Below are 13,900 nucleotides of genomic sequence, written 5' to 3' on the forward strand. Positions count from 1 at the left end.
GGGGCTTGAACTCACAACCCCGAGATCAAGAGTTGCATGCTCTATGGACTGAGCCTGGCTGAAGAAGTGCTAAACAGCAAAACTTGCTTCTACTCAATACTTTTTCTGGGTTCATTTATTAATATCTTGCAGAATAAAACTCTGGAGACACCAGTGGGAAAATACCTGCTTAGAAAGTTCATTTATTTTTCCTTCCATTTCAAATACATACCAAGCTAGAAGTATCTGCTGGGTGCTATGGAAACTGCCATGGTGACTGAGAACCTTGGTCAAATGGAACCTAAGTGCAGACACAAACCTCCAGCATGGTGGCTGAGAGCATGTTCATGATGTCATCTGGGCCCAAATCTAGACCCAGCCCAGCCCATCTCTCACTAGCAATTGGACCTTAGGAAAAATCACAAAATGTCTTTGAGCCTCAGTTTAGATTCCTCATCTGTAAAATGGGGCTAAGCAGGCAACTACTATCATGTATGATTTTTAGATTCTTTTGAAATACATATACATATATATGTATATATATGTGTGTGTGTGTATATACATATATATATGTGTGTGTATATATATACATATATATGTGTGTGTGTTCTTCTAGCTCTACATTTGGGTTCATCTGAACCCTCCCTCCTACCTTCTAACTTTGCCTCTCAGCCCCCAGTCTCATTCTGCTTGAGCCCCCATGGCTTTCATTTCTAAGGTTCTTTGCACCTGTTGTTTATTCCACCAGGCAGTACTTTATATCCCTGCATTTCTTTTGCTCACTCTTTCTTCTTGTTAGATTTCAGCTCTCACACATTCCCTCCCCAGAGGATTTTCATGATCATTCATCACAACTACATACTCTTTCTATACCCTTTCTCTTATCGTTTTCTTAGTATTTATTATCTAATACATGTCTAGTTTGCTTTTTTTAAAAATCATTTCTCATTATAACTTGCTCAGGGCTATATTCCATGGACACAGGACAGTGTCCAGCAGAGAAAAAAGCTCAGAAATATATACTTGTTAAAAAAATAAATCAAATGGAACAAAATGGCGCAAAAGGGCGTACACATGGAAATGGTACAGATTAAAACCTCATCAACATTAGTGATTACAGTTTTATACACTTGTTATTATAACATCTACATTTCTGAAGAGGAGATGTGTGTTTACATTTGCATAACAAATTGAGTAAAAAAAGTAGATGGTCTAGAACAATGGTCCCATATCAAAGGTGAGTTCAGATTCCAACCATGCAAAACAGAAAATCTCTCCACCCAAAAGGTTTACCAAAAATTCTTAGGTGGTTTTCCCCCTGGCGAAATGTGATATCTGTTATAATGGCAGAAGGTTACAGTTAGGGAAGGGTGATGCAGACACGTGCTTCAGAGGGGAAAGTTATTTCTGCCTGGTACACGTGGATGCTAGATCAGACTCTGATAGGTAAAATGGAATGGGTAACTGGGCACATGAATGGACTGGGAAGCAAGCATTATAGGTGGAGGAGTACCCCATGATTTCCACCAAAGCCACCAAAACCTATCTCCAATAGAACTTCTGGCTAAATGAGAGAACTGGACCTCTGTGCAGATCAGGAGCTTCAAGTGTATCCTGGATCACCGGATCACCACCCAGGAGCTGTTCCTGACCTTTTTGGAGGCCCTACTGGATTTAGGTATGGAGAGAAGGCTACAACCTGAATTTCATTTCCTTCTCCTAAATGAATGGTGATAAATAAGGCTAAGGTTAGAATGAGGAGCCTTGAATGCCAGGGCAAGAGACTGTGCCTTTAAGATCTCTAAGTAAGGCAATCAGTATGAGTCAAGTGGTTTGAGAGGAAAGAGACCACTTTGGGAAGGCCAGAGTGAAAGTTGTTTATAGTCCAGGCAAGACAGGCAATACAGGGTCTAGAATCAGGGGGGACACAAAAGGAATAAAAAAAGGATGGACGAGAGTTGTGCAGGTCAGAGATTTCCAGTGGGGCTACAGGGGGCCAGAGGAGACTCAATTTATGCTGGCGGAAGATTCACGGGGTTTGTTCGAATGCTTTCAGCCCATGGGATATGAACTTTTATGTGTCTCTTCAAAATAATAGCCTCTGGCCTATAATGAAATAGAAATCATGAGGACACTGTATCTTTTAAAAAAATCCCCTTTTGTAGCACTTCCTTAAAAACAGCTATTTAATGCAACTCTGCCAGTGAGTTCTTGACAGTCCTGTCTTAGGATTCCGATATTAATGAAACATCTTTGCAAAGGGTTGAAGTGTCTTCCTGGTAAGTATTTAGCTTCTGTTTTTCAAAATACCTTGTGAAAACTTAAATTTCTCCTTTGACCTAACGTTTCTCATTGACCTGATATAAGAAATACCAAGCAATTGCATCGATCGATAACGTTTTCAAGCTTTTTTCTTCCCTTTTGGTTTGCTACTTTAACTTTAGTCGTAATAGTTGTGATAATTTTGTGGAGTATTTTTGTCAAAGTCATACAACACTCATGTATTTGCTTTGGTGCTTATGAGTTGAGGCATAATTAATTGAAAGTCATTTACTGGTCTTTAAAAATACATATATTGATAATATTTGTTAGGAACCATAACCCAGTGATTTATGGATTTTTTTTTTTTTTTTTTTTAGTTTTTGTTAAATTGCTCAGCATTTCCCACATTGGGAAGCTGTCTTTTTTTCCAGCTTTATTGAGATATAATTGACATATAAGATTTTATAAATTTAAGGTGTAAAGTGTGATTATTTGACATACATGTATATTATGAAATGATTACCATGATAAGATTAGTTAACATTTCCATCACATGGTATAATTACCTTTTTTATCACTTTTCCTCTCATGTTTTCTTTTAACTGACATGATATAGTGATTTCAAAGAGCTGAATAGAATTCCAATGTTTGACATATTACATTGATGTAATTATTGATACATGTATATAATAATAGTGTTAGATTATATTATCTCTGTATTCTTCAGTGTTAATGAGTAAGTTCACTATGTTTGCAGGGTAAATATTAACAACTTGTATAAACAGTTGCTTGTGCTAAATGAAATGATAAGCAATGTTGGACCCACCACATACTCTTTCTTGTTATGTAGATTTGTTTGTGTTTAGTTCTATAGAATTTAAACTTAAAAAGAACACTTAATGTGGGTCTGTGTGATCATTGTTTATTTAAAACAAAATCTAACTTACAGGGATAAGAAAGTAGGCCATGCACGGTTCCTATTCTACCATTTTAGAAAGTCGTTGGATGGGTTTCATAGGGTAAATTTTATTCGCTTTTTTCCATTTTTTAACGTTTATTTATTTTTGAGAGAGACACACACAGAGCATAAGTGGGGGAGGGGCAGAGAGAGAAGAGACACAACCTCAAGCAGGCTCTAGCACAGGGCCCGAACTCACCGACTCTGAGATCAGGATCTGAGCCATGATCTTGATCTGAGTCGGACGCTTAACCAACTGGGCCACCCAGGCACCCCAGGGTAAATTTTATTTGTAATGTAGGTCCACAGTTTGTGAGCTAAAAAGCCTATCATTCACCAGATTCTCAGGCTGACACCAGAAAGATCTAAAAACAACAACACTGTTATAAATGGACACCTATGCTAACTTATATACTTTAACTCTTAAAAGAATTTTGAAATATTGAAATAGTTAAATATTGAGTTTTTTCCTATTGTCTTGTAAGTTAAGCAATTTAGGTAATTAACTCTATTTAGCTATTTTCACATTTAAAACGTTTTGTAATGATAGAAGAGCAAAAAAAAAGTTTGTAGGAAATTTTGTTCAGAATTAAATTAAAAAGAATTTAGATGGTACTTTTGGTTTACATTGGGTATTTTCAGGAAATATTTTGAGTAAGATCCTTTAATTCAGAGGCAAATGAAATAGAAACACTATTAATTTTGCTTTTTACTTATTAATCTTTTTCAGAATCGTAAACTCATTAATGAAGCATGGTAAGTTGGCATTTTAAAATCTTTGGGTGATTTGGAGGATGAACATCCTCCATTTGGAAAATAAAATATATGGTTCAGATTATAAGGGCGTGAAATGGTTTGCAAGACAGTTTAATTTTAGGTCTTAGAGACATGTTTTTGAAATTAAGAGCATTCCATTTTTTTATTATTATTTATAATGTTCATTTTTTTGAGAGAGAGAGAGAGAGCACGAGCATGGGAGGGATAGAGAGAGAGAGACACAAAATCTGAAGCAGGCTCCTGTCAACACAGAGCCCTATGCGGGGCTCAAACCCACGAACCATGAGATCATGACCTGAGCCGAAGTCTGACGAAGAACATTCCATTTTTAAGCAGCAATTCAGATTTTTTCATTAAAGATACATGCCTGATCCCTTTTTCCAAATCAGTCTTCTGCTATATGACTCCTTACTAAAATTTTACAAGAATGTTAAATACTATACTATAGAATGAGTACTGTTCTCTAAATACTATATGTTATAGAGCAGTGGATCTCAACCAGGGTTGATTTTGTCTCCCAGGGTATATTTGGTGATTTCTGAGACATTTTTGATTGTCACAACTGTGAGGATGTTAACTGGCATCTAGTGGGTAGAAGCCAGGGATGTTGCTCAATATCCTACAATACATAGCACAGCCCCCCCACAGCAAAGTCTTAGCCAGCCTAACATGTCAATAGTGCTGTGGGTGAGAAACTCTACTTTATAACAGAAAAATTAAGTTCAATTGATAATTTCAAAACTTGAGAGTTCTGCCATTTTTCTAGCAGGCCTGTGTTGAACAAGACAAGCTGGGTCAAGCCTTTGAAGATGCTTTTGAGGTTCTGAGGCAACATTCAACCGGAGATCTTCCCTACTCCCCAGGTAAAGATGTCAGTCCCCTTCTTTCACTGGGATATCAAGTGGCTTGTTAGTCAGGCACAAATAATAATTACCAGAACAGAGAAGACCATTTTTACCTAGTGCATCTAGGATTAATTCTAAGGCAGAAAGCTTCCAGGGTTACCTAGCCTAAGTAAATTTAACGTGTCATATATAAAAATGTAAAGAATGACATTCCACATAGAAATACTAGCACATATAATTATTTGCTATTAAAAATACCTAGTTGATATTTATCTAATTGATCATTTTAACTGTTCAGAGTGGGCTTTTCAGTTATTCTAATTTATCTTATAGACTTTCCATGCAAGAGATATTATAACCAGAAGAATAAATATTCTTTTATTCTTCCTCACCCATCGCCCTCTAGACTATAGAAATATAGTGTAGGTGAGATACAGGTATTTTGCCTACCGAGTTTATACAGGGTGTTGCGGGCAGTACCAAGATAAGAGATCATGGATCTCTACTTGCAAGGAACACATACTCTACTAAGGGAAAATGGGACATGTAAAAAGAGATCTCTGATACCAGCACAATGCAATAAATGCAAAGTGAGATGAACATAAGGGAAGGGAAGCAAAAATAATACAAAAACAGGGAGGGAGACAAGACATAAGAGACTCTTAAACATGGAGAACAAACAGAGGATTACTGGAGGGGTTGTGGGAGGGGCGAGGGGCTAAATGGTAAGGGGCATTAAGGAATCTACTCCTGAAATCATTGTTGCACTATATGCTAACTAACTTGGATGTAAATTAAAAAAAAAAATAAATTAAATTTAAAAAAAGAAATGCAAAGTGATAGAAAACACATGATAGAGCAATCACACATAAGCATATATGCATACATGCACATGTGTGTAATCATAAACTTTGACTTTTTCAGTTTCTGTCTCTGTTTTTAAATTAGATTACAAAAATTACCTGGCGTTCATCAACCACTGCTCTCATATCAGAGGTAATTCCAACTGCTATGGTATGCTGCCTGCAGAGGAACCTGTCTATAATTGGAGAACAGTAATAGTGAGTACATGTACCAGGAGACCACCCCCCAGTAAGGCAAATTCCCTATTCAGTCCTGCCTTTCACTTGGTGTATGCTAGCTGAAACCCAGCTTAGAGGCAGCAGAGACTGTGAGAACATTCACAGCCATCAGTGGTGTGACCCTGAGAGTCAACATGGGGTGAGCCTCAGCAGTGCTGTCAAGAAGGAAACTGTCCTCCATCATTGCTCTTCACCCAGCATCAGAGGGTGTGAATGACTTCTATAAAGATATATTTTTAGGGTTCTCACATTACTGCTACTCTTTAGTCCATCTGGAAAATTGCAAAAAGCCATGGTTCCCCTATATGCCATAGGGCAAAGCCCAAACTTACTCTACACTGGTTTTACCTACAGTCTTCTACCGACCTCTACTATTTTCTAAAGAAATTTTCATTTTTTAAATTATTTTTTTAAGTTTATTTATTTTGAGGGAGAGAAACAGCACAAGCAGGGCAGGGACAGAGAGAGAGGGAGAGAGACAATCCCAAGCAGGCTCCATGCTGCCGGCATGGAACCCAATGCAGGGCTCAAACCCAGGAACCATGAGATCACGACCTGAGAGGAAACCAAGAGTCGGACACTTAATCAACTGAACCACCCAGGCACCCTGACACCTTCTCTATTTTCCTTCCCAAGCTTAGAGCTAGTTACATGTTTTGGATCAACTCATGGATATTGTAGTAGTGTGCCCTGCAAATGAAGTGTCCCCATCATCTATTTCTCCATTCATGTGTTCTTTTGTGTTGTTTCTTAATGCCAGCAGTCTTAATGTGGTAGGGTGTAAATGCAACATGGTTTTCTTTTTTTTTTTTTCCCAGTCATTCCCTTCAACCATGCTGTATAGCAGATGTCCTTTTTCTTACCTTGTAAGTTCTGTCAGGGCCTCTCCATATGACATTTCTTTGAAGAGGGAGTTTGAATTAACCTGTGGAGACCTATATATCCTTGCCTTATGTAATGGTAACACCTCAGGCTGTTTCCACCTTGGCTCTGCCCTCCCTTGGCTGACATCTTTCTCTCTGTGTCTCTTGCCCAGCATCCAACAGAGGAATGGAAAGCCCATCTTCCCTTTTTTGTGGGCACTTCAATTTCTACTAATAATTCTTTTAAATTTTTCTTTCTGGCTGGGCATTTTTAGGGAGAAGGAAGGAAGGAACACCCTCTTTTTTCTCATAAGGAGGGGATGATATGAAAGTCCCCACAAAGCCAAAGATTACTTTACATCCCTTGGTCCTCTCTTTATGTGGGTTTGAGGCTAGTTCTGCCCTGGGAGATAACTGGCTGCAATTGAGAATAGTGCTCGTTAGAATTTGGGAGATTCTTAGCAGTCTTTTTGTCCCCAGCTTTTAACTTTAGCCATCAACTGGGGGCCACATGGAAAGTCCCACTTAACATCTGCTGCATTATTTATATAGAACAGTGCTGCGGACCTCTATTTTGAAGGAAATATTCATCAATCTCTGCCAAACATCCCTGAAAACCAGCTGGTACAACCTGCTGTTCTCCATCAAAAGGGAGGAAAAGGTATGTGGATCCATTACTCCTTTTATAAGTAAAAGAACCAAATCTTCAAAGCAGCTTTAAAGGGATTTCATATCTGAGTTTAGAATTGGATTTGCAAAATATTCTCGTATTGTGATTAAGAAGAATTCACATCTGACGGACTGAACCACTCCAAGCCATTCACCTTGGATGAGGCTTCCTATTGTTTCATAGAAATGTTATGAAGCTGCGTTGTGTTGCTTCACTCAAATAAATCTGCATTTGAGAATAATGTGTATATATTTGGGGTATAGAAGGAGGAACTTTTCCATAAGTTGTTTTAGCAATCTTATTCTAATTGTAAAGGCCTTGGTGTAAAAGTTGTCTTCTCGGTTAAGTTTTCTGCAAATGAAGTTCCATAATAATTCAATATTTCATAAATTTGAAATCTTGATTTCATAAATTTAAGACGATGATGATCTCACCTAACAGATGGGCAAAGTGTTAAAGCAGGATAGTAGCCGCTGACATGTGCACATGTGCTTTTGGAGGCAGTGTAGATTGACTGGTACAAAGTTTTGTAAGGTAATTTGGCACTATCAAAAATTTAAATGTTCGTATCTTTTGACTCTTAAGGACTATGTAACTCAGTGATTGAGTGTGAACTATGGGTTAATTGTATGAGCCTGGGAAAATCACTCAACCTTTTCTTCCACAGTTTCCTCATTCAAAAGGCAAATAATGGTAATTGTACAAATAAATCATAAGATTTCTGTAAAAATCAAATGAAAGCCTATGTAAAGCATTATGCTCATAGCCTGGCACTGGATAATTTCTCAAGATACCATAGGGGTGTGTGTGTGTGTGTGTGTGTGTGTGTGTGTGTGTGTTGTTGTTGTAGTAAAAGAATGGAACTTACCCACCGCATTTGCCTGTATATAAGGAACAGAGATGTGTAAGATGCACTATAATTTTATGATGAAATTAAAAAAAATGGTTTATCATAGTTACTAAATTATTTTAAATGTGCTTTTTTTTGGGAAAACTAGTTTTGTTTCTATATCTCTATCCTAGAATACTGTACACTGTATCCTAGAATAAAATTCTAAATATTCAGTTATAATCTAATCCAGCAAAGAATAATGCATAAAATCACACAGAGAAAATAAATCTGTATCACTGAATATTGGTACTGGATATTGAACTATGGTGGTAATTTAATATAAGGAGAATTACACTTCTACTTCTGTCCAGGTGTTTAGCTAGTCACTATTATTTTTTTAAACTAACTCATTCCAGGGTGTAAAGCCTATGTCTTTCCACTGATGCTTTATGTTGTGGAGCTTTGCCATTATGGGACATATTACCATCTTCTGTTTTTCAAGTTTCATCTTGCACTTGAAATAGGGATACATTTGAAACAGAATGAAATTTCAAAATAATCTGGGCATTTATTATCCAGAGAAAAATAGTACATGCATAAAACAGAACACATAGCTTTTGAAAGGCATGCAGGCATATCATATGTGTTGATAAAGAACTTTAGAGTACATTCTTTTTGTCTTAATCCCATTTAATTCCATAATTTAAAAGTAACAATGCACATGATTAAAAGTAGAAAGGATTCAGAAATACGTAAAGAATAAGTAGAAGTGTTCCTTCTTTCTTCCCATGCTATATCCTGGGAAGTAGCCATTTGTCAACAGTTGGGTATTTTACCCATCTGTAGCTAATTTCTATATTCTCTGATATAATTTAAGGTATATAACATTGGAAAAGGGCATATTACTTTGATACCACTTGTATTTTTAAAGGGTATACATATGTTTATATGCAAAAAATTTTTTTGAATTTAAAAACTGTAGGATAGACTGGAATTTTACTTTCACTTTGTGCTTTTTTTTTTCACTTTGTGCTTCTGATTGAATCTTTTACTGTGAGCACATAATACTTAAAAAAAAATTTTTTTTAGTGTTTATTTATTTTCGAGGGAGACAGAGACAGAATGTGAGTGGGTTAGGGGCAGGGAGAGAAGGAGACACAGAATCTGAAGCAGGCTCCAGGCTCTGAGCTGTCAGCACAGAGCCGACGTGGGGCTCGAACTCACGAGCTGTGATATCATGACCTGAGCTGAAGTCGGACGCTCAACCGACTGAGCCACCCATGTGCCCCCACAAAATACTTTTTTAACAAAAATTTAAACATTTTTTTTTCAAAATTGAAAACAAATTTTAAAAGATGAGCATCCATTATCATGGATTTGACCATCAGATAAGGGACAGAGTTTGTTTAAGGCTGTGACTTTAATTCATGATGTGTTTTTTGGTAAGTCCCTTTCATTTCTCAATTTGTAAATTCAAGATAATATAACTCAAAAAGATAATCTTAAAAAACCTTTGAGGTTTTGGGATGAATGATGACTGATATAAGAGTATTACTCCCGAGAGACTGTTCAAAGCAGTTTGGGTATCCACTATTCAACTCTATCTAGAGCAAAAGGAAATTTGACCATAGCTATCTCAGCTACTGACAGATCTGGTGAAGCATGGTATTTACAGGCCAACTCAGAAGCCACAACATGGGCTGTCCCCTTGGTTCTCTCATTGGCCAAAGAGATACAATCAACAGAACAAAAATCACGACAAATCTTCCTAAAGTTTCCTATCTAGAAATTCTAAAATATAAAGGGCTGTGTTCCTAAAGGGACAAAAACTCTCATTGTACCATGTTATTTTACAGCAACAAGAAACATCACGATGCCCATTGTCATTGCTCATAAATGATGTCCAAATGTCATAAAGATATTTTGGCATTTTCTTTATTTTTCAAGCAACTGTGCACACCCAGAGTTTTTTTTTTTTTAACTAAGTCTTTGTTATTAATGTCACTAATGTTACTTTATATTTGAATATTGTTTTGCATTTTACAAAATACATTCACATTCCTTACCTCATTTGACTTACCTCATTTGAATAAAGCCCTTTCAAATGATTTGCTTTCTGAAAAGGGCTTCTGAGGCTTCTCTTTAAAACCACTAAATTTTGCTCAGTTTTGTTGTTCTATAGGAAGTTTAGCATATGACATAAAACCAGTAGTCAAGATTTAGCTGAAGAAAGACCACATGACAGATGAGAGACTTGGGTCAAGTTCCAGCCTTCCCTTTTCTAGTAATGGACAATATAAAATTTTTTTACAATATCTGTAACAAAGAAAGGTCCAATTAAAACTTCAATAAGCCAAACAGACCTTTGACTTTCAAGACTCAGTGCGACTTTGAATTTTATAGTCACTCAACAAACCTTTCCTGAGTATGTTCTTTGTGCATAGCCATGGTGAAGTATGATATTTGTTCTCCATTTTAGGCAGGAAGAAGCTTCGACTGTTCGAATACCTTCATGAATCCCTGTGTAATCCTGAGATGGCATCTTGTATTCAGTGGGTAGATAAAACCAAAGGCATCTTTCAGTTTATGTCAAAAAACAAAGAAAAACTTGCCCAACTTTGGGGGAAAAGAAAAGGTAACCGGAAGACCATGACTTACCAGAAAATGGCCAGAGCACTGAGGAATTATGGAAGAACTGGGGAAATCACGAAAATCCGGAGAAAACTAACTTACCAGTTCAGTGAAGCTATTCTCCAAAGACTCTCGCCATCTTATTTCTTAGAAAAAGAGATCTTCTACTCACCATATGTTCAGCCAGAGCAAGGGTTTCTCAGCCTCAGTAACTGGAATGCAAATTATAATTGTACATATGCTGATTACCATGAGTTAAGCCACCCTGACTGCTAAGTTTTCTCTTACATTTCATGATTTCCTGACATCCCTACCAACCTGAAATCCCTACCAATTTCAGGATTTTTCTCTTAAAGCAAACACTGAAAAGGAAGAAACAATTAACTTCATTGTTTCTTTTAAATAACGTATAATCTCTATAGTCATGATGAAAAAAAAAATCTGCCAGTAAGCAGATTTAAGTTTAAATGACCAAGTCCCATTTGAAAGCATAGACTAAATGTCCTTGCTCTTACTTTTGTCTATGCAATTCTTCTAGATAAACAATGCTAGTAGAGATGATTTGACTCATTGATTTAAACATTGTTTTCCTGTCATACACTCAAGCCAAAAAAAAATCACTTGTAATATATATCTGATGGCTTTAGTGACAAAATAAAATAATTGCATATAATAGTCTTCATGCTAAAATATACTCATGACTTTAAAAACTATATATTTTTTCTGCACTTCAGACTATGTGGCACTAAAGAAATGATCTAAGGATCTAAGGAAACTGCCATCTACCTTAATGATGGTAGAACACCAAAGCTTACACTTCCCACAAATCATTTCCTGGCGTTTCTCCCCTAGGGTAGATCCAGGAGCTAACATTTCTTGTTATCCTGCCACTCAGCCACAAGGAGGTGATCTTGCCTTGTCATCTTTCTGGATCAACTTTGAAACATGACCTCCTCTTTGAATTAGCCCAGCTAAGACCCGACTGGAACAATTGGACAAAAAGAAAAGAAAAGAAAAAAAAGACTTGTTAAAGAATAGAGACTAGCAAATAAATACAGGGAGGAACAAGGATTTAGAAAGACTGACTTGAAAGCTATGGTTTATTCTCAAGATCCCATCAGTAATGAAGAAAAAAGAAACTCTGGGAAGAAACCCTGTTTCTTACTTCCTGCTTGGCAGGTTCATACATACCCATCTGTATTTCCACGACATAGGAGACCTTCCTAGACTACTTGGGCCACCTTCAGTCCAGGCCAACAGGGCCCAGCTGGCTGGCCAAGAGCTTCCAGAAGCCTACCCTGTTTGATTTGCAGATTTTCCCTTTTTCTTTGTGTCCTCCTGGTGCCTTTCATCCCTCAGGGATTAAGAACATGGCAGACCCAGAGTGACTAAATGAAGGCTAACGATATTGGCCATCTATACGTGTAGTCTGGGCTTCTGTTATAGACTGAATGTTTGTGTCCTCCGAAAAATCATATGTTGAAACCTAATCCCCAGTGTGATGGTATTTGGAAGCGGGTCTTTGAAAGGTAATTAGGTCAGAGGGTGGAGCACTCAGGAATGGGATTGGTGCCTTATAAAAGAGATTCAGAGAGCTCCCTTGCCCCTGCAGCCTTATGAAGACACAACAAGAAATGGCCTCCCATGAACCAGGAAGCAGGCTTTCACCAGACACTGAATGTGCTGGTGCCTTGATCTTGGACTTCCCAGCTTCCTGAACTGTGAGAAATAAATTTCTGTTGTTTGTAAGCCACCCAATTTATGGTATTCTGTTATAGCAACCCAAATGGACTAAAACAGTTTCAATCAGTGTTAACCTTAAAGGTAGGATCCAGCATTTATGCTCTTTCTCCTACAAAGAAATATGTTCTATAAATTAGTAAAAAACATAAATTTTACCAGAGATTGCAAAGAGGAAATGGCGAAGAGGTTTTACTATACAGATCATTCAGTCAACAACTTACTAAAATCTCATCAACATTTTACTTCTCTCCATAGTCCCTCCTACACCCAATGCCAGCTTGAGGGGTTCATCTTGACAATTCTCCCCCAGAAGTCCCCAGTCAGCTCCAACTGTGTTTTGTACTGTTCTACAAAGTAGCTTTCTCTTGGGCAGAAACCTGGGTTCTGCCTTTTACCTAAAGTGGGCTGACCAAAGACCATTTTTACAAGTAGGTCCTTATGAAGACATGCTCATTCCAGTTGCTCAAAGACTAAAACCTCTATATATTGTGTGAAATGTGCCCTATTTCAAACAAGGTGTTACTCCCTACCATCACCGAAGGACAGGGTAGAGATACTTGTTAGGCTCCATTCATGCTCCTTCATTTCCGGGTATATGGTATCCCATCCTTCATCTTATCACTGTCAGCTGGCTGAAAGGCTCAGTTAAATTCTCCAGTGAGAAAGTATCCAGTGCTAAGTGAAACAGACATGGCTTTCTCTGTCATGAAGCTTCATTTCTATTAATATTTAATTATAGATTTATAAGTTCTATTAATATTTAATCAAAACTTACCTAAAGGCTGACTGATGAGTAATTTATTGGTTGATTTGGCACACATATATTTGTAAAGTATGTAAAGTGCATTAATGTGGCAGCATTAATTATATGTATGCATAGATTGATGCATACACCCACTTAGCCATCTTCTAGATTAAGATTAAGAATGCTTCCAGCATCTCATAAATTTCTCTCATTTCCTTTCCCAAGATCTGCCCACCTTCTTGACCATCATGTAAATGGAATCATACAGTGTGTACTCTTTTGCATTTGCTTTCACTTTCCTCAATATAATATTTATGAAGTTCATCAGTGTTGCTGGATGTAAGAGGAATTTATTCCTTTTCATTGCTTTTCAGCTCCTGAGGTTTATTTATTTATTTATTTATTTATTTTGAGCGAGAGAGGGAGACAGAGAGAGGGAGAGAACAAGTGGGGGAGGAGCAGAGAGAGAAGGGGACAGAGGATCTGAAGCAGGCCATGGCTGACAGTCAACTG

The 13,900-nt window shown here is 37.3% G+C and overlaps 1 protein-coding gene across 4 annotated transcripts; it reads left to right on the forward strand.

The window, feature by feature from the left end:
* Nucleotides 1-2,125: 2,125 nt before the first annotated feature.
* On the forward strand, nt 2,126-12,389 carry SPIC (Spi-C transcription factor). 4 transcript variants are annotated; one of them, XM_019835404.2, is made up of 6 exons: nt 2,126-2,258; nt 3,930-3,955; nt 4,743-4,839; nt 5,746-5,882; nt 7,319-7,427; nt 10,748-12,389. In XM_019835404.2, exons 2-6 carry the CDS (start codon nt 3,953-3,955, stop codon nt 11,173-11,175), a joined length of 774 nt encoding a protein of 257 aa, XP_019690963.1. In that variant the 5' UTR covers nt 2,126-2,258; nt 3,930-3,952; the 3' UTR covers nt 11,176-12,389. The 4 variants fall into 4 exon arrangements, with proteins under 4 accessions (XP_019690963.1, XP_019690965.1, XP_019690964.1 ...); XM_019835406.2 differs by having other exon boundaries at nt 5,770-5,882; XM_019835405.2 differs by having other exon boundaries at nt 4,746-4,839.
* The last annotated feature ends 1,511 nt before the right edge of the window (nt 12,390-13,900 follow it).

The sequence above is a fragment of the Felis catus genome, chromosome B4, assembly GCF_018350175.1.
Source record: "Felis catus isolate Fca126 chromosome B4, F.catus_Fca126_mat1.0, whole genome shotgun sequence".
In the NCBI taxonomy this organism is placed as follows: domain Eukaryota; kingdom Metazoa; phylum Chordata; class Mammalia; order Carnivora; family Felidae; genus Felis; species Felis catus.